This window comes from Salvia splendens, chromosome 3 (assembly GCF_004379255.2).
Source record: "Salvia splendens isolate huo1 chromosome 3, SspV2, whole genome shotgun sequence".
NCBI classification, from domain to species: Eukaryota; Viridiplantae; Streptophyta; class Magnoliopsida; order Lamiales; family Lamiaceae; genus Salvia; species Salvia splendens.
The window spans coordinates 44,701,821-44,726,953 of NC_056034.1; the positions used below are offsets into that span (position 1 = coordinate 44,701,821).

The window sequence follows — 25,133 nt, forward strand, 5'->3', positions numbered from 1 at the left end:
CATGACAAAAAAGTAGGAGTACTAGTACTATTTTTTTTATGAGTAAATGAAGTTAAATTTAATGTCACATGGTTCGAATCTAAGAATTTTGGCCTCAAACATTATTAATCTCTCCACCGTGCCAAAATTACTACTTCATCCGTTTTATGTTAATTGAGTTATTTTTCTATTTTGAAAAGTTCCAAGTTAGTTGAGTCATTTTTATTTTTAGCAACTCTCTTACTTTAAATTATTCACCATCCACTTAACACACTTCCTTCATTTATGTGTCAAAAAGTAACGCCTCAATTGACAAGGAACGGAGGGAGTACTACTACTAACATGTATCATGGAGTAAAACACTCATTTCTCTAATGAAATTTGGTTTGTTTATTGTCATTTCCATAAAATTTAAAAGTGAGAATATTTTTATCGTTTTACTCGTGCAAATTCAGCTAAAATTGACGATGACCATGTGCCCAATACTTGTCATCCTCTGGAACCAACCTTATAACCTTCCCTTCTCCTAGTGATCGTGTAGATAATATCGGCTACCACATCACCATCAATATCGGCTAGGGGTGTGGAAACGGTCGCTTTGGTTTCGACCTAACTGAATAGTAGGTTAACCGATGCCCATTTTTCGGGATTTTAGAACTGAAACCAAATCCTAAGTCGGTTTGGTTCCTTAAGGAAACCGATCGGTCATGGCTGACAGGTTCTTCGGTTCATTCGATGAAACCGAAATCAAGTGAAGGAGCAGTGGCACGGGGAGAGAGAGAGACAGAGATAGCAATGTCGCCCCTTGTTGGAGAGAACAACAACGGTGTGGAGAGAGCGGCGTCGCCAATGTAGGGGAGACCAGCGTGCGTGAGAGAGAGATTGAGACTTAAGAGAGAGAAGCATTGTGTTCACAACGACGATTCCTTGAAATTGAAAGATGAGATTTTTACTTTATTAGTTTTTACTATAATTTTAATCCTTAAACAACTAACCGGTTCTTCAGTTTTAACCTTGATTTTATTTAACAATCATCGGTTAATCAATAACTGAAAAGATATGGTTCGATTCATAGTTAATCGAGAACCGTTTCCCCATCCCTAATATTGGCTTCTAGTTCATTTTAAAACTAAAAGGTAAATTGTTGAAAAAATCATAAAATTTGCTCTAATTCTAATCCGTCTCATAATTTTGAAAATCAGTAAAAAAAAAATCATACAATTTGAATTTGTCATCAATTTTCCCATTAATTCTTTTGACGAAATTGTACTGATGCAATAGCTGAAAAATCATATGCAGATGTCATACCGATAAATTAAACAGTGTTATCTATTTATATAAAGGAAACAAAATCGTTTAACTGAAAAGTATATTTGGTGTAGATGACTACAAATTTATACCATTGTATAACTGAGAGTAAATCTAAAATTTAGTAATTTTTTTCTAGCTGATTTTTAATGTGTAGTAAACCAAAATTGAACAAAATTTGGTAGTACTAATATTTTAGCCCATTTATCCTAGTAATAATGTTAGCCCAATCCAACCAAAGCCCTAATTCCATTGCCTCCTCTCTTTTTAAGAACCTCCCTTTCTCTCTTCATTCTCCATCGCAGTTCTGTCATCTCTCTCGCTCTCTCCCCTAAATCCTGAACCCTCTCTCTCTCAATTGTTTTTGAAGTTATGTTTTTGTAAGGCTAAATTTGGGCTATGATGAATTGTGATAGGTCTCGTTCGTCGTAATGGCATATTGCTTGCCTTGCCGACAATACTGATATATCACCACCCATAAACTGAGTCCTTCTCCAATTCGAGCTGGATCCAGATCAGTCAGCTCAATTCGCGTCTGGTTTGATTCGTTTTTTTAATCTATCTTTGTTTTTGAAACGTGAAGCTGTGGTCTATGATGATTTTAGTGGAATTCATTAATGATTATTCATTGATTACGAACACACTACTGCCTTCCTTCTGAGGCTTGCTTCTTCCAATTTGAATTCGATTTTATTGGCACTTGGATCCGTTTTTTGGAAATTTTATTTTATTTTATTGGTCAAGTGGTGATTAGATGCATAGTTGCATAGTTCAAATGACTAATCCCTGATTATAACACTCTTTAGTCTTTCGCTCCTATCCGATGGCCTCTGATCAATGTTTTGTTGAATTAATTTTAATTTTATAATTCTCTTTTAACTGTGGCCTATGATTAAAATTATTTTATTGACAAGCATATGTCTGAATACCATGTGTAGACATTATAATCTTCTCAATGAGGCCACATAATTTCTGATTTTCCCTTAGAAATAGTGATAGTTTTTTACTTGTCAAAATATTTTCCCAAGCAAATTTGAGTGGAAATTCAGGCAACCTCCTTCTGCCTTGAGAAAAGAAATGGGAAGGAAGGTGTTTATCTGCTCATAAAAAGACCTTTTGCTCTTCAGACTTGCTGAGTTTTTCCTTGAAGCTGGTCTAGTAAGCTCAAGAACATTTCCTTGTTTCTTATCAAATTCCTTGCTTTTTCTAATTTTTTGCTAATATATTAGTATTTCTGACACCTCTTGTATGAAAGTACCATTAGTGGCCCTTATGTGATCGCAGAAATTATCTATCTGAACGTTGATTATCTTGTTTTATAATGCTACTGAAAATCCAATCTTGTTTTAAACAAATCCCTATTTTTTTGACATTAATAGTATCTTAAATCATGATTCCTTTTGGCTTCGCTATCTGGTTGTGGGATTTAATCTTAGTATCCTATCAACTCGTTCCCTAGAAGCAATAGTAGGTGTGTTGCTCTGTTTTCATCAATCCAGCTTCTTGTTTTGGTGGTTGTTGGAGATCAGTGGGGCAGCTACAATTTCCCTTCACTTTTAATTCATAAGTGTTAGTAATGTAATGGCGATGATGAACACTTTTTTACAGTTTCACAGACCTGTAATGATTGCGGATGTGATCGCTTATATTGAACATCTAAGGGACTGAGCCATTTCAAACACTTTCCAATTATTGAAAATTATCGTGCTTTACTTCGATTTTTTATGTTTTCACAGATGAAACAATATAATGTGGCATTTGTTATAAGTGAAGCTATATGAATACGTTCTCCTCGCTATCCGGTGGTGCTTCTGATAGCTCATTTGGACGTTGGTGAACTACATTTTGTCTCCTTTCATTTTATCCCTTGTCTTCATATCTGCTTTCATAGAAAAATTTTGGGCTATGATGAATTGTGATTGGTCTCGTTCGTCGTAATGGCATGTCGCCTTGCCTTGCCGACCATACTGATATATCACCACCCATAAACTGAGTCCTTTCATTTCAATATTTCAAGTGATGATTAGATGCATAGTTCAAATGACTAGTCTATGATTATACAACTCTTTAGTCTTTCGCTTCTATCTGATGACCTTTGATCCATAATTGTGTTAAACTCAGTAGTTGTGTTGCTTTGTGTTCATCACAGTCTTCTTGCTTTGTGAAGAACTGTATTGTACATGATTTTCAAGAAAAGGAAAAAAGATGGAGATGACATAACTAATGTTTAATTTTCCTATTTCGATATTAATTTCTTTAGTAAACCTTTAGAATCATGATTCTTCTATTATTAAATTATTTCCATGTCTAGATTAATAGCTATATACATGATTTACTCGAAAACTTGTTTCCTTGTATAAATATAATTACTATAATTCAATATAACTGGTGAATGAAAATTACATCGAAGTTATAATTATGCTGTAGTAGGTATTAGTTAAATAATAATTTTTTTGAATATTTTATTTTAATAATTTAAATTATGAAATTAAAAGTCATTATCTTTTAGAGTTTTTAGAGGGTGATAATGTTTTGGATGAACAACTCCAAAATGATATGTTAATAATCCCAATACATGATATGCTTCATCCCGTTAAAGCATTCGAAGATGGCGGGATCTTACTCGAACGAGACTAAAGTTATTCGAGAGATCAAAAAAAAAAGAGTAACTATGTTGATTCGAACTTAATTATTCATAGTCCAAATTTTGTTTCGCTCAAATCTTTGGTGATGGAAAATATGAAGGTTGAGTCGTTTTAATTAAGGTTTTATTATGGTTATATTGGCTTGATTTTAGGTTGTATATTTTCATAAGTCCAATATTTGTATGATTATATCTTTGTTACATAATAGATGAATATCTTTATAATTCATAAGTCCAATATTGGGAAACTTCATTTTAATTGAAACAAGTTAGCTTCTATTTAGGAATATGGTGTTCTAATTTGTAAACACTGATGCACGTATTAACATAAATAAATTTAATAATTCTTACTTGGATTATAATTAAATGTTATGGTGCATGAAGGAATATGGAGATGACAAATCATGGACAAAATATTATGTTATCAAGAGGATATAACCAACCATATATGCTCACATTTGGTGATATTTTTCTAAACTATTCCAAATTTGAAATTCATTATAGTTTACTGAAATTTACTACTCAATATGATTTACATGATATCAAACACTTTTTAGACAATCCTATAATTGTAGACATCCAAAAGCGTCACCATAATATACTTTATCCCGTTAAGCATTCGAAGATGGCGGGAGTCTTACTCTCCTTGCATGCATATTCAAGAGATCAAGAAAGAGTATGACTATGATATGTCCAACTTAGTTATTTATTGTCCAAATTTTGTTTCCCTCAAATCTTTGGTGATGGAAAATATAAAGGTTGAGTCGATTATAGCTATCTTCATAATTTTGGACACGTCACAAATAATTGTTTCCCTCTTTTTCATACTGCCGTTTTTGGTGTATAACTATCTCTTCGTACGTTTTCCTTCTTCCATTTTGACCCACCTACATTGTTTTTCTCGCATGTAGTAGTAATTATTTGGTCACTGTATTTTTTTGGCTACATGATTTTGGACTCTGAGCTAAGAAACTTAAGAAAATTAAAAAACGTGAATGGCTGTTATTGACGTGATGTGAGTAATAAGATGCTGCTCCATAAAATAATGGTCAATAAATAAATCAATGTACCAAAATAAAACCAATATTTTTCTACGCATATAGGAGGCGATTTTGCTATTTCTCGTTTGACCCTAAGGGATATTTAGGCTCTTTGGACGGCTGGGAAGGTGCAGTCGCCCCCTCCTGCCCTCTGGATCCGCCAGTGCTTTCGTATGCCTTTTTGAATGCGATATTGTGGTGAAAATAAATTTTTTCAAATAATATTTAATTAATCGCGAAACGAGAAATTAAATATTTTTGTCTTATGCGCTTCAAATAATAAGGTACTAACAACTTTGCAAATTCTTTGATCAAACGTCTCGTCCGACCTTAACAGCGTACAAAGGCAACCCTTTTGAAAAAGACAATTAAAGTACACATTAATCTCGATAAGATACATATTTAGAATGGCATCCTGAAGTTCAATTATATTCTCATTCTTTCTTTAGAAATTTTGGAACTCGTATTAATTTTCATTCTTACTTTGGCTTCGTTAACTCCATTTATTCGTGGCCGCCTGAGGCATCGCGGACGACGTCTTGGGCTGGCTTAGCTGGTTAATCGGGCTCCAATTGGACCTTTTTACAAATCCATGAACAGCTCAAGCCCAGGCCCAGAATCGGCCTAGCCCAATAACATCTCACTTATTTACTTAGGCTGGAAGAGCACCGCACGTTGCGTGGTGTCCGGTGCCCCCCCCCCCCCCCCCGGCCCGCTGGACACGGTTTCCACCGACATGGTACTAACAAAGCGGGGGGCGGCGGTATGACATCCCATCTCCCGGACCTGCCCCGGGGGTCGGCAGGTTTGAGACAAGCATATGACTACTGGCAGGATCAACCAGGTAGCATTCTTCATCGACGTCGGCACGGCTTCAGCCGTGCTACCCCCCGCCGACGTCTCCGGACTCCCTAACGTTGCCGTCAATCGCCGCGTCCCGGTTCAGGAATTTTAACCCGATTCCCTTTCGGAGCACGCGTTGTATAATATATATTCTTAATTCTCTCAATATATTTCTTTTTGCGCATTATGTATGAATCCCATTCTTCCCATACTCAAATCTCAAAATAAGTTAATCTTGAACAACTGATTAATCTTTTAACTTATGAATCTCATTCTTCCCATATTCAAAATTAACTAATTAATCTTTACTTATAAATCTCCTTATTCCATATTCAAAATTAATCACAGATAATCTCAAAATAAGTTAATCTTGAAAAGCTAAACAAGTTTATTTCAGTTAAGGTTGGCTATATATCAATTTGTAACAGGCATCTTTGTCATAACATGTTAGACCATAATCAAACCTAAATCTCATGTCTCAACGCAAGTAGACCAACTTTTCATTTTGAGGCCTTAAATATACAAAGAATGAGAGCTTCCAAGTTACTTACTACGTCGTCGTAATCTACGATTTCAAGTTGCATGAGGGATCCCCCGACGACTCACATACGCGTCGGAGGATCTCGAAACCTACGACTACACATCACACGCACGCACGACCACCAAAGGTTAGAATTCGAGTAGTATCCGGTCTCCGGGTACCCGTCTTTTTCACATGTACAGTGTTAGGTTGAACGATCCCGTCACAAGCCGAGCGCAAGCTCGGCCCAAGCCAGCGACGACTTCATCTCCGCCGATATGGAAGTGTCGATCCCATTCTCCAGCGTCGAGCACAGCTCCCGCATGGTCGTCGTCCTCCGGCTCGAGTTAGGATGGATGCACAGGTTCACCACCTCGCATATCACTTTGAGGTCCTCGTATTGGAAATGCTTCAGCTCGCGATCCACTACGTACGACATCACGTCTGGGATTTCCAAGAACTCTTTTGCCTGCAGTCGAAAAGCAATAGAACCCGTGTTCATATAATCAAGACGTGGTACGACAAATAAAAGAGTCGGTCGTGAATCGTGGTCACTCACCCAGTCGACTAAGCAGCCTTTTTCTTTGCAATACGGAGGCCTTCCACTCACAATCTCGAGTAAGAGAATCCCGAACGCGTAGATGTTGCCCTGCACGTCTAGATGACGACCCTCCATCGAGCTCGGAAGGATGCAAACCGCTCCTTCGTTGCTTATCGTCCCTGAGCTCTTCTCCGATCTCGAGATGATCGTCTTCCAGCATTCGAAATCAACGAGCTGAGGGAAATGCAAACACACGACTTAGTAATTTACACAGCACAACACGAGTAGGTAAGTAGGCAACCTCACCTTAGGGGAGAAGTCGTCGGTCAGATAGACGGAACTAGAATTCAACTCCGATATAGTAAAAGGAGGGTCGAGCTGCGTGTGCAGATACTTAAGCCCCCGAGCAATCCCGATGATAATTTTCATTCGCCGCGTCCAAGAAAACTGGCATCCTTCTCCATCTGCAAAAGTGAATCAAATAGGCTCGTTTATAAGCACGACTCTGTTTCCTAGATTCGAGAGATATGAAACTCGGAAGTCGGAACTAACAGTGAAGGTGTTCGTGAAGTGTCCCGTTAGATGCGTACTCGAACACCAGCATCCTCGTAAACGGGCTGCTTTCTCTGCAATAGCCAAGCAGTTTCCCGGTGTTTTCATGGTTTAATCTAGCTAAGTCAGCCACCTGATCCATGGAAGCATTTCGTTGTCGATAAATATCAAGATCATCGAACATGCTCGTTTAAACGTATCGAGAAAGGCATACCTCTTTTTGAAAGTAAAGCTCCAGATAACCTGTCCACTGATCTTCTTTGATACAGAAAGATATCACAGCAATTTCGGGGCCGCCTTTTACAGTGCCTTTGTATACCACGCTATCCGGAGACGAACCGATGATGTTGCTGAAATCCTCACAGGCTAACTCGAGCTCTTCTCTGCTATATCTCACGACATCCTTCATTGCCTCAGAATCTGCACGAGCAATCAAGAACCAAGAATTTGTTTTCATGATCGCTTTGAATAGGATTGAATAAGCACGCTGAGACAAACACGAACCTATGTACATGGTCATGTAATCTTTTGTGCTCGAAGACTTCTTCCACGGAATAATGATCGAAGGCCGTCTCTTCCACTTGTGAGCGATGGTAAAAACAGCAACAACAAAGAGCGAACCAATCAAGAACCCCGTCACTATTTCAAGAACCAAGATCCACACTGGTTTTGAGCTCCTCGATTGATGTCCTGACGGCCGACCTTCAATAGGCTTGTGCTTCGTGTTGACTCCCGCCTGAGTTTTATTAGGCGAAGCAGCACCTGCACCCGCATTTCAAGGTTCATTGTATACACGTATCATTGCGACATAAGTTCAGCAACGTGCAAAAGCTACGGGGTTTACCACATTGCGCAGCAGGACGCTGCTTGGGATCCTTATCTTGAAGGCAATTTCCAAGAAAACTTGATCTATTATAAGAAAAACAAGAATGTAAAAAACAAAATAATTGTAAGGGAACACATATAATAAACAATATATAGTAAGTACCTAGGTACGTAGTCCAAGCAACCGGGAATGCTTCCAACGAAAAAGTTGTGTGATAAGTCGAATACTTTCAATTGGGAGGCTCCGCAAAACCCCAAATGGCTGGCATTCGAAGCATACCTACACGAAGCATGTCAGTTTTGAGCAGTACTCTAGTAAATGCAGTGCAGACATTTTCACGCGCTAAGAAATTTGACACCGAACATTTACTTCGATTCAAAAAGCAAACACCTACAGAATCTTGGTATCGATAGCTAAACCAAATACAACATCTATAAATCCAAAAATGTGAAGGGAGTTCTTATTGGAGAAACTGACTTTGACAACATAGCAAACGTATTTGGTTCGACAAAAAAACCACAAATGAAATCATATAGACAAGCATTAGAAATAACCAGACCAGTGATTGGGATCTGTCCCGACTCCCTTACAGATATGAAGCACAAGCTATAGTATATTCGAGGATCGATAAAGCTCGCCACTTACATTCCATGCTTGACAGGCGAAAAATCAGAGCCATTCGCAGCAGGGATAGTTCCTAGAAGCTTGTTTCTATCGAGCCGAAGCTCCTCAAGGTATCTTAGGGTCCCGAGTTCGTAAGGCAATTTCCCAGTTAACACATTGGACTGAAGGTTTCTGCAAAAAGGAAAAAACATATAAACCAACAAAGATCATACAAAATCCACAATGCAACTTCATATCCAACACTAATTTCCCACGTACATTTTCTGGATGCCGGTTAAGTTACCAATCTCGTGTGGGATTGAGCCTGTCAGCTGGTTCGACCCCAAATCCAACACCTTGAGGTTCGTCAACCGGCCAATCTCCTTAGGTATGGTACCAATCAACAAATTCCCATGCAAAAGTCTGTCAAAATCAAGAGGGGGACTCGTTCAATACAATCTCCATGCCACAGTCGAAAAACTACTAACGGCCTAATGGGATAGAAAGCTTACAACTCTTGCAAGGCAGAGAGCTTGTGAAACTCCGGTGCAATAAACCCTTTTATAGATGCATCAGATATATTACTGCACAATTACAACCAGCAAACTATACCATCAAAGATCCATTTTTTCAAGAACTGTAGCATATCCAAACATCATAGCTCATTACATTACACAGACTGAAATCGAAATCTTACATCTTTACAACTTGGTCTCCCGCGTTCGAGCAAGGATCTGAAACAAGAGGGTTCCAATTTGACAGCACCAGCAAAGGGTCCTCAAATATAGCTCTCTTGAAAGCAGTCAAAGCTTCAACTATAACAAAATCCAGATTTTTTTTTTCGTCAGAGAGATCATGCATATAAAGATTAAACTCTCTCTACTTCATACAAAAGATTTCAAATTTAAGATCTTAGAGAGATAAGCACTAGCATACTTCTTGAGAAGAGTAACTTTCAATCACAAATCAAGATCTGTGAAGTCTTGGAAGCTGAAAATTTACCTTCATTTGAGGGAAATGCGAAGCAATCTGTGAAGAAGAGTCCTAAACCGAGCAAAAGAGGTAAAGATATCATCTTTTTTACCACACACAGCCCCTCCACACTCAAGAACTCATCTTAACAACAACAACAACCAAAATCAAGAGACCCACAAAAAAAAAACCTCAAGAAAAAGGGGAAAAAGTACTAAAAAGGGTGAAGCTAAAAAGCAGATGAAGAAGGTGGGTATGAAAGAAGAGAATGAGAAACAAAACCAGAATAAGAAAGCCAAGATTCTATCTTTTTTTGCACTGAGAATGTGGGGAATTAAAAGATAGCAAGCTTGGGAGCAAATCTTGAATCAAAATCAGTAACTACCGATGAAAGCAAAGGCTACTGGAAAATGAGGAGGAGTTTCCACAAATGAGGAAGACTTGGATTCAAAGAGAGGTGTTTGGTGTCAGAGAGAGGAAAATGGATAAATTGAACTGAAAATCAAGGCTATAGCAGGAAAAAGGAAGAATGTTTTTATGTGATTTTGGTTTTGGGAGTAAAGAAAATGGCATTAAAATGGAATGAATATGAATTTCTCAGTTATGTTTGATGCTGAAAGATGAGGACAAAGAGACAAACAAGCAGAAAAAAATGGTAGAGGGGTTTTAGTGGTTAATTAGCTTTTGCTTAAGCTAATCATTGTAATTATGGGATCAAGATTCAAGAACACCTCTTGCTTTCACACTCCTACCTTTGTTCTTTCTTTTTCTTAATAATCCATGCATTTCTTTTTCTTCTTTTTCAAGTGGCATGTGATCATAATTTTATATTTAAAATTTTATTATATTTAATAAATAGATATCAGATTTTAATAATTCATTTTACTAATATTTTATAATGAGATTAATGACATAGAAGTAAAATTAATATTTTACCAACTTTTTTTTTCACAAATTTCTTAAAATATAGTATCTGGTTACATGGAACATGTAGGGAAGGAAGGAAATATTATTCTATTAATTCCGTTCTGGGATCGCTGTGAAATTTTGAAACAATAATTTTTCTCTGTTTTATTGAGATAATAGAGGACTTTGATTTTGGATCAAATATGAGAGAGTATATTGAATTCATAATCCTAAATCTAGTTTGATGAAATTGAATTCAAATATGAGAAATTATATTTATGTGGTTATGTCCATTTCATATTTTCATTTACCAATCAGCTATTTATTTATTACTATATCATTTGATTAATATATAGAATTATGTGATGGGGGTTAGATAAATTTTCCCAAAGGAGCTATAATTTCATATCATGACATAAAACAGTACTAATAATTTAATTAGCAAATTGACGGTGATTTTTCGCTTAATCAAAATTGTAGTAGTGGGAGAATAGACTTTAATAGGTTGGAAAAACAAGTAGTGTACTTTTAAACAGCTGTTAACAACCTAATTAGCTGTTAATTAATTAGGTGCAAAGCTTATGGTAAATAAGCTTTAAGTCCACACCAAAAACTTATGTATAAAATATATTTCGATTTCAATCTTTGTCTAAAGTCTATTATCAGTTGTATATTTAATTTAATACTTTTGTTACATATGCGTATTCGTGTTGTTATAAAAATGAAAGTCGTGAAGCTCATGGTACGGATTTAATTCTCATTTCTTTTAAGATAATAAATTTCGAGAAACCCAATTATCTATTATATCCCCTCGGATATCTAGTCTTTAGATTTGTAACTATTGGCATTAAAAATTTATGAATATTACTCTTATTACATCTAGGACTACGAGTATTTTTTATAATAATAATAATAATAATAGTACAATAAACAATGTTTATTTAGTTAAAGATGACGAACACAGCCGCTCCTCCCCCTGTCCCACATGTCTGTATTAATTGGTTTAATTAAAGATAATAAAATTTAATATGAATACATTTAATTTTAAATTTACAGACAATATAATTGTTGAATGTTGTCTCTGTCACTATGGGACAATTATTTTTTTAGCGTTTTAAATTTGAATATTCTAATGAGAGGATGGTCTTTGCTTGAGGGTAAGTTTCAAAATAAATGAGTTAGGCCATAGTCTCATTTTCATCAAACACTTATATCATCTCATTAATAATAATACACAAAATTTTTAAATTATTATTTATTTATTTATAAAAAATCTTCAAACAATTTCATTTTCAAAGTCGAGTATCCATTTTATGAGGTTTAATTGAAGATGGATATAATCATATAATTCCACACAATTTCAACGAAATCTTTCAATTTCTTATTTTACTATGTTCAACTCTATGTATTCCTCTATCCGTAGAGTACATTGAATGTACAGAAATGGCTATAACAGAGTTTCTCTTATTCGTATCGCACTTTTACCACTAAACTATACCCGCTACAATATGATTATTGTATACAAATGGACCTTTAATCAATGTCGAACTAATTTATAGTGTTGAGCTGTCTAAATCCATCATTGGTAGTTTGTTTTAGGTCATTGTAGAACATTGTTAATTTATTTTAGTTGATTTTTAGTTTGTTTTAGGTCATTTTATAAAATCCGGATGTCATTTTTAGATTATTTTAGGTCATGTTTACTATATGACCTAAAAACAAACAAAGAGTGACCTCCGTATTGTCTAAAAATGACATTTGGATATAATTCTGCAAGAAGATTGGATTTTGCATATATATCACAACACGTTATGCTACTAATAAATTATTTGCTCCGAACTAGAAAATTAAGTTGTTATATTGTGTATACATACGTATGTACTTATAATTTTGATACAATTATGTTTTAATTAATGTAGTCATATACCGAATTTTTTTAACTTTCATTTGGAATAGAATTTGTTTAACAATGAACTGATATAATAGTATTACAAATATATATTACATAGGGTTATACATATAACTTGAGTTTTGTAACACATCGAAATATATACACATATGTCACCAAACATGCATTAAAAAAAGGTTCGACCAACCAATTAATTGAATAATGCTTATGTCCATAATTCTACATAGTCTTGTTTTCTATGTATATATTGTGGTAAGCATCATATACTTCAAATAAGGAGCATACCTTACTTCCCAAAATTATGATTTGGTTGTTATGCTGTCCCATTCAGAATTTAACTAATAAATTTTGGAGTCAAAAATTAATTTATAAGTATCCCACTTTAAATATTTCAACTTTTATAGGTGAAGGTCTCTTGGCCTGCACATACGCCCTTCTCACATAAATACAAACTTATTTTTATTTATTTATTTATTTATTTTTAATATTTGCAATTCACAGCAACACATGTGCACTTTGTTTTGGGTTAAACAAAATATGTTATGTAAATGCTTAAACTAATTACTATACGACATTCTAATAGTAGGAAAAACTACACACTTTAAAATATACATATAATAGCTCTATTAACATTTTAAATAAATAATTAGTATTTCTTTTTGTTTTCTTTTTCTAGTAAGGGTATTGTGCCAAATGTTAGAAGTGCAATTTAAGTTTCTATTCATTTGTATCGGTTCAATTAATTAAAGAAAAATATAAAGGAAATTATAACTTCCACCTAATAAACTGAAAAATAATCTCCTGGTTGATTAGTTTTCAATACACGCGAAATAAAGTAGATTGATTTGTTTGCAATTAAGGTTTAATTTATATTATATGCTGAACATTATGAAGGGTAGTGAAGAGAATAATTGTTGAAAGAAGGTTTATGTGATATGTATACAGTAGCTATTTGTGACTTATTCAAATCCTATATACATGTAAGCCATGGTACTATCCTAACAACTTCATATGCCTTTAATTAAATGCATTAATACCTACTCATATTTAATTGATTTGCACCTATTTATGTAAAATTTGTTCAATAACACTCTTGAGAATTATTAAAACTGGACAATGGAAGTGCGGCTGTCGCCTTGTATTAAATTACTATATACCATGTAATAAAAAAATAGTTTGACCTGAAAACATTGAATTATGTTTCTATCTGAACACACCATCAAGATTTAAGATCAATGCCCTGTCAAAGTTGGTCCTATAAAATCATGTATTTTCATCATAAAAACAATTTAGAATGATAGCATGCTAATTAAGAAATGTCTCTGAATAATTAATCAGAAATACTACTAATTAATAGTCAGCTTTCAATAATAATAGTAATAAACAAAGTAAGTAGGTGTTGAAAAAATTCTGTACAATCTATGTGTTTTGATTGATACCTAAACATCCACTCATAGTGGATTATTATAGCTTGTAATTTGTCATAGCTCACATATTAAAAAGCTAATTACTATATTTTAATCACAAGTAGAAAACTATGTCATAGTATATACATACTTAACTTATTTAATCCTTCTCTAAAACAATAACATGAACACAAATATATTGTCGAGGTAAGGCAAAATAATCTTACGAATAAAAAATAAAAATAATGGAAGATGCCAAATTAAATTCATGAGCTACTATTCGTGCTTTCAAAGGAAGGAACAAAGCACATTTATTGCACTTTCCTCTCAGCTTTCTTCATAGGCATAGCTATCCAATTAGCCATAAATAGTGTGTTAGCATTTACCAACAAATTCTATTTAATACAACTAGTTAGGATGAAACTGCAAATTTGCAAATTCATGCTTCTAATTGAAATTTTTTATTTTCTCACCAAAAGGAGCACTTGCAATTATACCTCTTTTAATTGACAATTTAACTAGAATTTTCAAAAATGAAAAGTTAGGATGAAAATTCCATATGATATGGATATATATAAATAGATGATGGAGTACATATCAAATCAGTTTTTTTACATGGAGTATATTATATCTTAATAAGCCCAAGCCCAAGCCCATTTTCATAAAAATATCTTTTGAAAGTGGGCTTTGATCTTTGTTGGTGGGGACTCCAAAAAGGTCCAATTAGTTGTAGTATTATCCAAATAATTGAAAGTGGGCTTTCACTACACCATTATGAATAGTTATTTAAGTTGCAAACTAAAATATGTACTCCATGAATTTATTCATAATTTAATTTGAACCCAAAATCATAAATTCATTTAATAAGGTGATATAAGAAGTGTTTTTTATTATAAGAAGTGTTTTTTATTTAATCAACTGTAACTTAGAATCATTTTTAGCCCTTCGATCATGAAGATTTAGGTTGGATGTGGAATAAATATAGAGCATGTTCCACTAAGAATGAAATATTCCATTTTATGGATGCAGTTAATTTTTTTTTCTTAAAGTGTTAATTAGGTATGTGCCTAACTTACTGTGGCCTTAGGTAATAATGAACCACCGGCTACCGGGCGAAGTGGTTATTATTGGAATCAATATCATCAATCCACTAATAAACACTAATCTTGATTAATTAACAGCATTATCAATTAAGTGTTATAATTAGCTAAGTGATGGGGCATGCCCTACATTATCTTTGAAATTAATTAATTAAAACTATGATCGACACTATCATGCATACTTTTTCGACAGTTAAAATATTCATAATTATATTGTGCCCAACATACATTCATGCATTGACACACTATCACAAAGTCAACACTTTACACAAGTGTAAAATAATAAGAGCGGACGTAGAAAAAAAACAAAATGGTAGAAGTTATGTTTGTTAAAATTTATTTGAGAATATATTTTTAAGGTGATTCGGATTGTTGATATGGACTTATATATTATAATTTACATATATATATATAGAACGATGCAAATAGCCTATTCCAAATTGTTAATCACCTACGTATTTATCTAGTTAGCGAAGAAAGTGTCCCATCAAAAGTAAATAGTGAGTTAAGATAGTGTATGAATATGATACCTAGTTTTTAAGGCGTTAACCGCTCTACCATTTGAATCTAGTTTTGATACTTAAACAAGTTGAAAAATAACTATTTAAGTCAACAATGGCTTGACATAAATTATTAGACAAACAATTCAATTTAACCAAAAGTACATATAATAAATGAAGCATGCAACAACTTGCAACAAAATTACAAATTTAACATTATCACCATCAAAATTTTCATATATATTGCTGGCGCTGCGTAGATAGTTGCTGGTTTACAACTAATATTTATTTCTTAGTTAATCTCTGCTAATTAATTCATTGAACAAGAGCTACCTACTAAAGTGAAATAGTATAATTTAATAATCACAAACTGCGTTAAATTAACCAATCATTGTTTCCAATAATCTTTTAGATAGATAAGTTCGGATTAGAATTAGTAAAACCTCTAAACTTCTTCAATGGTTTATGGTTAATTAATTTAAATATCCTTTTTAACTGTGGATTACGTCCTCTAAACTTTTTAATTATCCAAGCATGAAACATGATTTACGCAAGGAATAAAAGTTACTTAAATCACAAAATTTGTTCAAATTTTAATCAATCCCATGAGGTTTAAAACAAAATCACCAAGTTTCAACTTTTTGCAATTGTCTAATCTGTGTTCTAAAACAACCACTTCTGACAATACTCAAAACGACGCTGTTTCATTAAATTAATTAAGTTTTATTTTCTTTTTATTTTCTTATTACAATAAAACGACGTTGTTTTGGAGCGTCACAAATAGACCTTGTTTTATACAAGGATGAAGCAACTGGGAAAAAAAATCAAATTTCGTGATTTAAAATTCTCAAACCCTATGGGTTCGCCTTGAATTCGACCAAACTTCCTCATTTAAACGACTATTATCCATTTATATTTTTTTGATAAAAATGATAAACTCGAAATGACAAAATGGCACGTGTCAATCCGTCAACAGTAAAAGCGAATCACGCCTCTTCCTTTAAGTATTCGAGCCCGTTCACTTCCTAATGTCAGTCAAATTATCGATCACTATTATCCATCACCAAAATTCCATAAATACTCTCTTTATGTGACAAACTTATATATGCATTCATAATATTGTTGAAGAAACCTATCTCATGATGGCAAAAATACATCCAAATAGATCAGTGAGTAGCTCCTCTCTCTCTTCGTCGGAGAAGGAGAGAGAAACATTCATAGTGTGGATGAAATCTCTGGTGTTCCATGGAAACGGCTGCACTGTGTTCAACTCAGGAGGTGAAGTCGTTTTCCGTGTCGATAATTATCAGCAAAAATGCAGCAGAAAAGTCTATCTCATGGATTCAAGTGGCAAAACATTGTTCTCTATGTATAGAAAGGTAGGTTTTTTGCAAAAATTCATTCATTAATATTCGAATTAAATTTGGTTAATTAATTAATTAATTAATTTATGCTTTTTTTTTGCAGAAACTATATTTTTTTGGGTTTTGGGAAGGTTTTAAACACTCAAAAGGTGGCAAAGAAGAGAAGAAATCATGGTTTAAAGTGAGGAGAAATCACACAATTTTTGGGGGAGAAATTTCGTGTCGTGTTGTTCTTAAATTGGAGGAAAATAGTGAAAGTTATTATAGAATCATAGGATTGGAAGGGAAAGCTTCACTCAAGATTGTAGATGAATTTTCAGGCCACCTTCTTGCTGAGGTAATTATAATTTGCATGCATAACAAGAAATGTAATGAGGCATCCCTTGTATATTTTGCTGTGTTTATGCATTTAGTTTGATTGTCATATATTAAAAAATGTTATTGATTTCGTTAAGGAAAGCTTTGTTTGTTATTTTATTCATTTATTTGAAATTAACGTCAAAATGGACATATATGAGATTTGTTTTTTTATATATAGTTTTTAAAGTTAATGACCTGAATAGTAATAATTTTTAATGTATCAGAACCGAAATAAATATATAAAACAAAACATGAATTAAAGAGATAATGATCCTCACATAAGGTATGCAACACGACATTTCTCTCGTTGCACTTATATTTGTCTATATGCCGTTTTCATCTCGAATTTGAAATTTCTTTGTGATTTCGCAAGAAGCTAGTCTCGATTCAATATCATAAGTACATGATTTGTGAGACCTTCACATGAGATAAAGAAATATTTGACATATCTTAGTAATTCCCTATCGTTATAGAAACTTTTTATTTGAATCAATTAATTGGAAACTTTATTTATTTATTTATGTGTGTGTTTGTGTTTGTGTTTGTGCAGGCAGTTCAAAAGCAATCACCAGAAGGAATTCCATTGGGAAATGATGTGCTTACACTAATGGTGGAATCAAATGCTGATCAATCTCTAATTATGGCTCTTGTCACCATCTATGGTTTGATCAATAATAGGATGTAAACATGTGTATATAAATACAAAGTTTTATGTGGAAATTAGAAGAGAAATTCACGTAGAGATGATCGATTAGGGTTTTGAATAGGGAAAAGGTTTTATATATTTTGTAGTGTTCATGTATTAATATATGTATTTCCTAATTAATAAACAATATTGTATACTTGAGAAGCTTCATTAAGAACAAAGGAATCATAAGCAAAATGATGAAATCATGTAAAATGGCTAGCTAGAAGTTCAATCGAAACAAGAAACTAAACAAGGCTCAAACCCAAGCACCATCCAAACTTATGCAACAATGCAAATAGCAAGTAAGTGAAGCCAACGTGCCATTATTCGGGATCAGGACATCCCGTCTTTTTTGAAGTCCCGTGACCCCATCCAATTGCTAGCGTCGCTTAATTAAGCTATCAACCACTCTATCTCCGAATCGGATTGTAGTTCTTGGAATATTCTACTGTTGTGAATATCGCAAATAAATCATATGCTATCATCTACAAAATTAAGCTAATGAGAATGCCTCAATGAATGCAACAATTGAATTGACAATGACATATAAATGATCATAATTATAACTAAAAGTACTTGTCCATCAACTTCAACCCTAAACCAAACATGTTGGAGACTCCATTCATGCACAATACTTGTAGATAAGTAAATTAGTTCCTGAGCCAAAGAAGATTAAGTTTAACAACTACGTTTGTCTTAGTATATTAATCCAAGCAGCCACTACCATTTCATTAAACTCCATACACTTATCTTCATCTTATTTTAATTTGAGTCATTTTCCAATGCAAAATAGATAAGAGTTTAGTTATCTCTTCCCCCACCCAATTAAACCATGAACAAAAGTCACATGTCAATTAGATGTCAAAATTTAATTTGCATCTTGTAAATTTGGATATATATGGAGCCTATAATACTGCAAGTAGTGGAAATTGACTTTAATGGCGATGATGATGCCGACTTCTTTGTAGTGTCATAAGGCATGATAGTCTGGTGATTTTATTTTATTTTTATTTATGTGCAGAAACAAGTGATGTAGAATTAAAGGTAGATGGTGGGATTAATATATATGTCTTGATCAATAATATATACTGTATTTGGATCTTGATTGATCTAGACATGCACACAAATATGGATAGGGTGTTTTAGGAAATTGACTGTTTTTTAAGCTAATTTGGGTTGTATCGGGTACGGATACCTGATGTGGGTATTCAGATACCAGGGAAGCTGAATTAGGTCGGGATCGAATAGGAAAAAATAGGATTTTTGCGAGTGCAGATACCCGTACCCGACCCGAATGGAGTACACCGTAAAGAGTCTTCATCAAGACTACTAAGTTTGCTAAACCTCACTTTTCATACTATTTTCCCATGTAGTACTATCTAAGAGTAAAAAAAAATAAAATAACAGAGTTTCGAATTATTAAAATATTAGAATTAGCATACTATTTTCCCATGTAGTACTATCTAAGAATAAATAAAATAAAATAAAATAACAGAGTTTCGAATTATTAAAATATTGGAATTAGCAGATAACCACACCACATTCATCTAATTATGTTAACAATTTACGTGATATATTCATAAATAAATACTTACTTCACCAGTCTCTGCAAATGCTCACAAAGCAAAGTATATTACAGATATTTTTTTAAAAAAAAAAGAGAAAAAGAATCAGCTAATGGGGAAGACTCCTGCAATGATGAAATGACCCCTTGAAGATTTTGTATCACACAATGAAATGAAGAAACAACCACATTTATATATAATTTACAAAAAATTTATTCTTGAAATACTCTGCAAAATCGGTCAATATGAGTCCACCCAAGCGCCGGTTAACATACCTACATACTGAGCCGAACAGGTTTAGGCAGCGCTACGATGGTTCTTCCTGTTCTTGAGGTTGCGTACTTTCATCACGAGTTGTTGTCGTTCGCCTTCAACTTCTGCAAACTTGAGACTTATTTCTGAATATCTCTCCTGCATGTCCTTCAGTTCCGCCTCCATCAATGTGTTCCTCTCCTTCAGTAGTTCCATTTCATTCGTTGATTCGTCATGATGCCTAGAACATTCTTGTGCGTCTGCTAGACTGTCGTTGTGGCTGCAAATATCGATGCATTTGCATTAGATGCAATCTTTTTTTCAGCAATGCGGATTTATATATCAGCAATGTGAAAAATGCATTGATAATGGCACATACCGGTTAAGATTGGATGAATCTTCATCACCATTTGTTACTTCCTCAACGGATCTAGCATCAGAAATCTGCAATCAAGGAGGAAACATTGTTTAGACATCTGTGAAATAAATAGTTTGTAGGCTATTTCATCATCATCATGAGGAGAGTTCGATGAACAATCTTTTTTTGTCCCCAATATGTAAATGTGGAGATTCTAAGCCTAATCAGATCAAAGCAAACACAGCAAATTTTACACACCTTTTCAAGTGCATTTTCATATTGAATGGTGGTTTGTTTGAGCACTTCCATTCTACGTTCTAACTCTTCGATTTTGTAATGAAGATCCTTTTCCCTCTCAAGAAATGCATTACTTGATATATCCAGAGTACTTTCCCTTAACTTGATCTGACCCTGAGATCATGAGTTTGGAATCAAAATCTGACATATGATAAACCATTATAAATGAACTAAGACAAGTAATCTATCAAAGAATAACAAAATAAATAATTCATGGGCCAAAGAACATTAATCTGCAACATTAGTACAACCAAAAAATTAAGAAACACCGTTTCTTTTACTCTTAGTAGTCGAGGATGCATTACAGTACAGCATGAATAATAACATATGACAAGAGTCAATAAGGTGCAGATTTACCTCAAGTAGCTTAATTCTCTCCTTAAGATCTGCGACTTCTTTGGAGCCACGAAGAACAGGCATGATAGTTTTCGAAGTTTCTTTGATTACATCCTTCAGCTTCTTCTCCATGCTTCTGAGGGCATCTTCATTCTTCTTCAAGTCTTCTTTTAATTGAGAAACTTTTTCCCTCAACTCCCCATTTTCCAACTCATGCTCCGATAGAGAATGCTTTATTTCATCGTACTGTGAGTGAAGGGAATCTAGCTCTGCCTGCAAATTCCAAACAATCGATTCTTTTTCTTCCAGAAGACATCTCATTTTATTCAATTCCTGCTCTGAGTTCTTAGCATCATTTTCCAGCGATGTAATCCTGTTTTCTAGCACAGTTCTTTCTTCATTCCCTTGCTCCACAAGTGACTCCATTTCCTTAACGGAGTTCCTCATTTGTTCCAACTCATGCAACTGTATCTCCTTACTCCTTAAGTCCTCCGACAACGTTTTATTCACTGCCCTGCATGTCTCAATCTCATCCTTGCGCTTTAAAACTTCGTCTTTGAGGAGCCCTTGGGTTTCTTCGGTCTGTTTTTTCTGATACTCAAGCTGCAATGTTTTTTCATCAATGTCTGACTGCATCTTTTCTGTTTGATTAGCCATGGATTTCACCTGACTGGCAAGCTGACTCAAACTATCCTCATAACTAGTCTTGACTGATTGATGTTCTGCAGAAGCTTTCTTGATGGCTTCTTCTAAATGGAATTTTTGTAGACGAAGCTCGTTCCCTTCTGCTAGAGATTTGGCGGCCAGTTTCTCATTGGCTTCAAACGTAGTCGCCAGCTGCACAGAAAGCCTTCTAAATTCCTCCTGAATCCTCTTTGCTGTGCTAGCATTTTGTGACCTGGTTTTTCTCAATGTTTCTTCAGCTCTTATAGCTCTCTGCTCCTGCTCCACTTTCGAGCTCATAAGAGATTCCAGATCAGCTTCGAATCCTTGTGCTTGGTTTTCAATGTCTTCCTCCAAGCTCGTGACATGAGCTTCTAATTCACTAATTTTGGAAAATGCATCCGCTGACTCTTTTGATTGCCTTTTGAGTTCATTCTCAAGGTTTTCTATCTGCATTTCAAGTTCATGAGTAGTAGCATACGTTGACGAACATTCATACTGCATTTTCAGCTGCTCCTGAAGCTCGCTCTGCTCTAGCTTATATGACATTTCATGATTCTCTTGCTTCATGATTTCATAATCAAGAGCAAGCTGCTCCATTTGCATCTCAAGCTCATCTTTGTCTCGCTTGTAGATTTCTATTTCAGTACGCATGTCCATGATCTGTTGTTCTAGAAGATATGCTTCCTTGGTATCATCATGCTCCTTAACGAGCTCCTCGAGAGCTTTCTGTTCTTCATCTTCATTGTCAGTGTCTAATCGACGTTTGTCGCCTGCTTCGTGAGATTTTTCTTCCATGTCTTTAGTTGATGATCCATTTGAGAGGTTCAAAATCTCTCTTTCTTTCTGCTCCAACATCTCGTCAAGGTCCTTCACTGCAAGCAATAGTTCAGAGTTTGATTCCTGCGTCTTCTGAAGTTGAACTCTGAGATTGGCATTTAGTTCTTTAGCATGATTCAGCTCTTGTCTCAGTTCTTCAACCATAGCATAACCCTCCCTTCCCTCAACTCGCGAATTAGTTCGATTTTTTCCTTCGTCTCGACTCTTTGAAGCTTTGAGTATACCACATTCTCCCTTCAGAGCATCTCTTTCCTCTCTCACGCAAGCAAGCTCTCTGAAAAGATCTTGCCCCCTTTTGCTCTCCTTCACAATCTGCTTCCGAAGAGTCTGAAGTTCTAACTCAGACATCTCTGCTTGTCTAGATAAAGCAGCTACTTCGGATTTGAGCTTCTCTATCACAACATCCGAGGACCCGTCTGAATTCTGCCTCAGGAAGGTATCTCTTGGAGTGTCAGACGAGTCGTCTGTACTAACTTCAAGGGCAGAACTACCTAACCAATCCCACTGTGACCTTTGATGCTCTTCACACACTGCAGGCATAGCATCGGAGTTCGGCTTAGAAGATGGTAGAACTGCAGCAGGCTCCTGATGGACACTGCTATTCTTGATTTGAGGTTGCCATGGTATCTCAACTCCAGAACTGCCATCAGAGCTTGAAATTGTGAGATCAGATCCACTAGATGCTCGGCAGTTGCCATTAAATTCAACAATGGGGGAAACAGTCTTGTTCAATGGCAGGTCCTGCTTAGAGAAAAGGAAACAAAACACAATCAATTACGACTATCAACTTGAGTTTAAGGTTACCAAGGAAAGTAGTTTATGAAAACAAGAATGTAGAACGAGAGATTACATCAGAACTGCTCTTTACATTTCCATCTTTGTCACCATTTTCCAATTGTGACTTGAGGCTGGTTTCTTTATATAGTTTCACACTCTCAGTTTCTTCAATCTCTCTGCAGGAACAATAACCACTCTCAATTCAGTGGAGCTAAGTAACAAGTTTAAAGAAAAAATAATTATATTAATCAACAGCACCTCTCATCAGTAGACTCATGCATCCTCTGAATTGATAACTGAAGAGATACATTAATATAGTAAGCAAATAAAGAAACATCAATCCAAGCTAAACAAATGCATGTCAGGGATTCAAATGGGAGGACTTACATTCAATACAGCTTCGGTTTTTGAGTTCTTGAGGGGAAGAGCAACCAAGGAAACCTTGTTTAACTCCACATAGTTTGAGAAATCAACTGAGGCTTCTCCAAGAACTCCACCTTTAGACGACCCCTGTTGCACAATATAAGAGAAATGTTAGCTTTGGATCATTGCTTGGCAGCAAAGCAAAGCATAAATATCATCTGTGTAACATTCCATACCGTCCCTACAACAAAGTAGTATATCCTCTCCTGAATCTTCCCTGTTTTTGGCTCTCGATTGAACTTCACAGTCTCGTATACTGGATTCTCCCAGAAACAACTCCCATCTCGAACTGACTCCTTATCCGATTTAACTGTGGGCTTCCCAACATCCGCAGGAACAACAGATATCATCAATGCATCATCCCCTCCAATTTGTGGCACCTAGCATTTCAAAAGAGTGATCATCATAAGTTAATAATATCATCAAATTTTGGTCCCAATATTACAAATTTCCAGCATAAGACTCCAAACCGAATGATGGAAAAAACAATATTAGTCCAAATCCATTGCAAAATACACAGAAAACTCAAATGCTCTAGCCTATCAATTCACAACACCTCCCATCACATCACCACTTATTCCAAAACCAAAACTCAATCATAGCAACAAAAGATCCAATCTGTTTTTGCTTTGCTCTCAATCTTCAAATGCATTTTACCACATCCAATCAAAAAAGGCGCACACTAACACAAATAAACAAACACAACATGCGCAATCAGAGAGAGTAATTCACCTTAGCTGCATGAAACTGCAACTTAAACACTACTTTGACCTTGTTCTTCTCGCTCCTCCACCTCGCCGACTTGAACATTTTGCCCTACTTCACCCTCAACACAGCATTACCTTCTGATCTCACTCTTCACGAACCCGCCGGAGCTCCGCCAGAAGCTCACCTGAGCTCCGGCGACCGCCGCCGCAGAATCACCATCCACTCAAAACACCATCAATGCAATCCGAACTCCAATTCGTATTCCGAGCTAAGAAAAAAGCCAAAACAAAATCGAAACGCGCTTGAGTCACTGGACAAAATTAAAGTGGCCAATCAATTGACTCCGCGGATCAATGCTGAATGAAACTCACTGTAATCCTCACTTGTTAATGCCGAAACTGAAAAAACTGCAACTAAAAACGAGAGAAATCAGCGAAACGCAGATCTAAAGCTGCTTCTCTCTGCTATCTTCGAAACTCAATGCTCTTTGAGCTTAGAAACGGTTTTCTCTCACTAAAATCTGCTCTCTCTCTCTCCTCTCTTTGTACGTAACAGTATTTCTCTATGAATGAGAGAGACATTATTATGACAACTTTTTATTTATTATTCAAATTTCCGTTTTTATGTATTTCGAAAAGTATTTAATTTTTCTTGGTAGTGAAAAAAGAGGAATTAAATAATAGGAGTGGGTAGCTTCTGTGGTCAAATTAAGATAACCATGAATTTATTAGGTGTAATTTAATATTTCTGGATTTTTGCTAATTATTTTTGGCTAAGTTGACGGAAGTGCCCTTTGTATAACGGTTGTTTTCATTTGATATGGGGGTCGATATGGAATTGTAACAGATAAATT

The 25,133-nt window shown here is 35.0% G+C and overlaps 3 protein-coding genes and 8 non-coding genes across 13 annotated transcripts; 9 read left to right on the forward strand and 2 right to left on the reverse strand.

Annotated features, from left to right (window-relative positions):
- Nucleotides 1–1,681: 1,681 nt before the first annotated feature.
- Nucleotides 1,682–1,777, forward strand: LOC121797574. The gene has a single exon (XR_006049931.1). It is a non-coding gene; the product is annotated as a small nucleolar RNA Z43 (small nucleolar RNA).
- A 97-nt stretch (nucleotides 1,778–1,874) lies between these two features.
- On the forward strand, nucleotides 1,875–1,952 carry LOC121797494. Its single transcript, XR_006049859.1, has one exon. It is a non-coding gene; the product is annotated as a small nucleolar RNA U83 (small nucleolar RNA).
- Nucleotides 1,953–2,021: 69 nt separating this feature from the next.
- Nucleotides 2,022–2,119, forward strand: LOC121797567. Its single transcript, XR_006049926.1, has one exon. It is a non-coding gene; the product is annotated as a small nucleolar RNA snR60/Z15/Z230/Z193/J17 (small nucleolar RNA).
- Nucleotides 2,120–2,334: 215 nt separating this feature from the next.
- LOC121797509 lies at nucleotides 2,335–2,462 on the forward strand. The gene has a single exon (XR_006049875.1). It is a non-coding gene; the product is annotated as a small nucleolar RNA snoR77 (small nucleolar RNA).
- A 405-nt stretch (nucleotides 2,463–2,867) lies between these two features.
- LOC121797543 lies at nucleotides 2,868–2,961 on the forward strand. The gene has a single exon (XR_006049905.1). It is a non-coding gene; the product is annotated as a small nucleolar RNA SNORD25 (small nucleolar RNA).
- Nucleotides 2,962–2,991: 30 nt separating this feature from the next.
- LOC121797523 lies at nucleotides 2,992–3,133 on the forward strand. The gene has a single exon (XR_006049887.1). It is a non-coding gene; the product is annotated as a small nucleolar RNA snoR136 (small nucleolar RNA).
- A 54-nt stretch (nucleotides 3,134–3,187) lies between these two features.
- On the forward strand, nucleotides 3,188–3,284 carry LOC121797487. Its single transcript, XR_006049853.1, has one exon. It is a non-coding gene; the product is annotated as a small nucleolar RNA Z43 (small nucleolar RNA).
- Nucleotides 3,285–3,294: 10 nt separating this feature from the next.
- LOC121797566 lies at nucleotides 3,295–3,384 on the forward strand. The gene has a single exon (XR_006049925.1). It is a non-coding gene; the product is annotated as a small nucleolar RNA snR60/Z15/Z230/Z193/J17 (small nucleolar RNA).
- A 2,901-nt stretch (nucleotides 3,385–6,285) lies between these two features.
- LOC121796310 (probable LRR receptor-like serine/threonine-protein kinase At1g63430) lies at nucleotides 6,286–10,510 on the reverse strand. Its single transcript, XM_042195139.1, has 13 exons — nucleotides 9,859–10,510; nucleotides 9,554–9,671; nucleotides 9,369–9,440; nucleotides 9,136–9,279; nucleotides 8,899–9,048; nucleotides 8,416–8,532; nucleotides 8,272–8,336; nucleotides 7,932–8,189; nucleotides 7,642–7,847; nucleotides 7,428–7,560; nucleotides 7,182–7,339; nucleotides 6,894–7,109; nucleotides 6,286–6,803 (listed from the first exon to the last, which is right to left on the reverse strand). Exons 1-13 carry the CDS (start codon nucleotides 9,929–9,931, stop codon nucleotides 6,558–6,560), a joined length of 1,956 nt encoding a protein of 651 aa, XP_042051073.1. The 5' UTR covers nucleotides 9,932–10,510; the 3' UTR covers nucleotides 6,286–6,557.
- Nucleotides 10,511–16,696: 6,186 nt separating this feature from the next.
- Nucleotides 16,697–18,217, forward strand: LOC121796373 (protein LURP-one-related 11-like). The gene is made up of 3 exons (XM_042195236.1): nucleotides 16,697–17,028; nucleotides 17,117–17,350; nucleotides 17,924–18,217. The coding sequence occupies exons 1-3, from the start codon at nucleotides 16,789–16,791 to the stop codon at nucleotides 18,056–18,058; spliced, it is 609 nt and encodes a 202-aa protein (XP_042051170.1). The 5' UTR covers nucleotides 16,697–16,788; the 3' UTR covers nucleotides 18,059–18,217.
- Nucleotides 18,218–19,603: 1,386 nt separating this feature from the next.
- Nucleotides 19,604–24,843, reverse strand: LOC121796297 (myosin-11-like). Of its 3 annotated transcripts, none has more exons than XM_042195122.1 (10): nucleotides 24,664–24,843; nucleotides 24,305–24,548; nucleotides 23,749–23,952; nucleotides 23,537–23,659; nucleotides 23,408–23,445; nucleotides 23,223–23,325; nucleotides 20,891–23,116; nucleotides 20,495–20,647; nucleotides 20,258–20,322; nucleotides 19,604–20,158 (listed from the first exon to the last, which is right to left on the reverse strand). In XM_042195122.1, exons 2-10 carry the CDS (start codon nucleotides 24,380–24,382, stop codon nucleotides 19,924–19,926), a joined length of 3,225 nt encoding a protein of 1,074 aa, XP_042051056.1. In that variant the 5' UTR covers nucleotides 24,383–24,548; nucleotides 24,664–24,843; the 3' UTR covers nucleotides 19,604–19,923. The 3 variants fall into 3 exon arrangements, with proteins under 3 accessions (XP_042051056.1, XP_042051055.1, XP_042051057.1); XM_042195121.1 differs by having other exon boundaries at nucleotides 24,652–24,843; XM_042195123.1 differs by having other exon boundaries at nucleotides 20,891–23,113; nucleotides 24,305–24,842.
- Nucleotides 24,844–25,133: the final 290 nt, after the last annotated feature.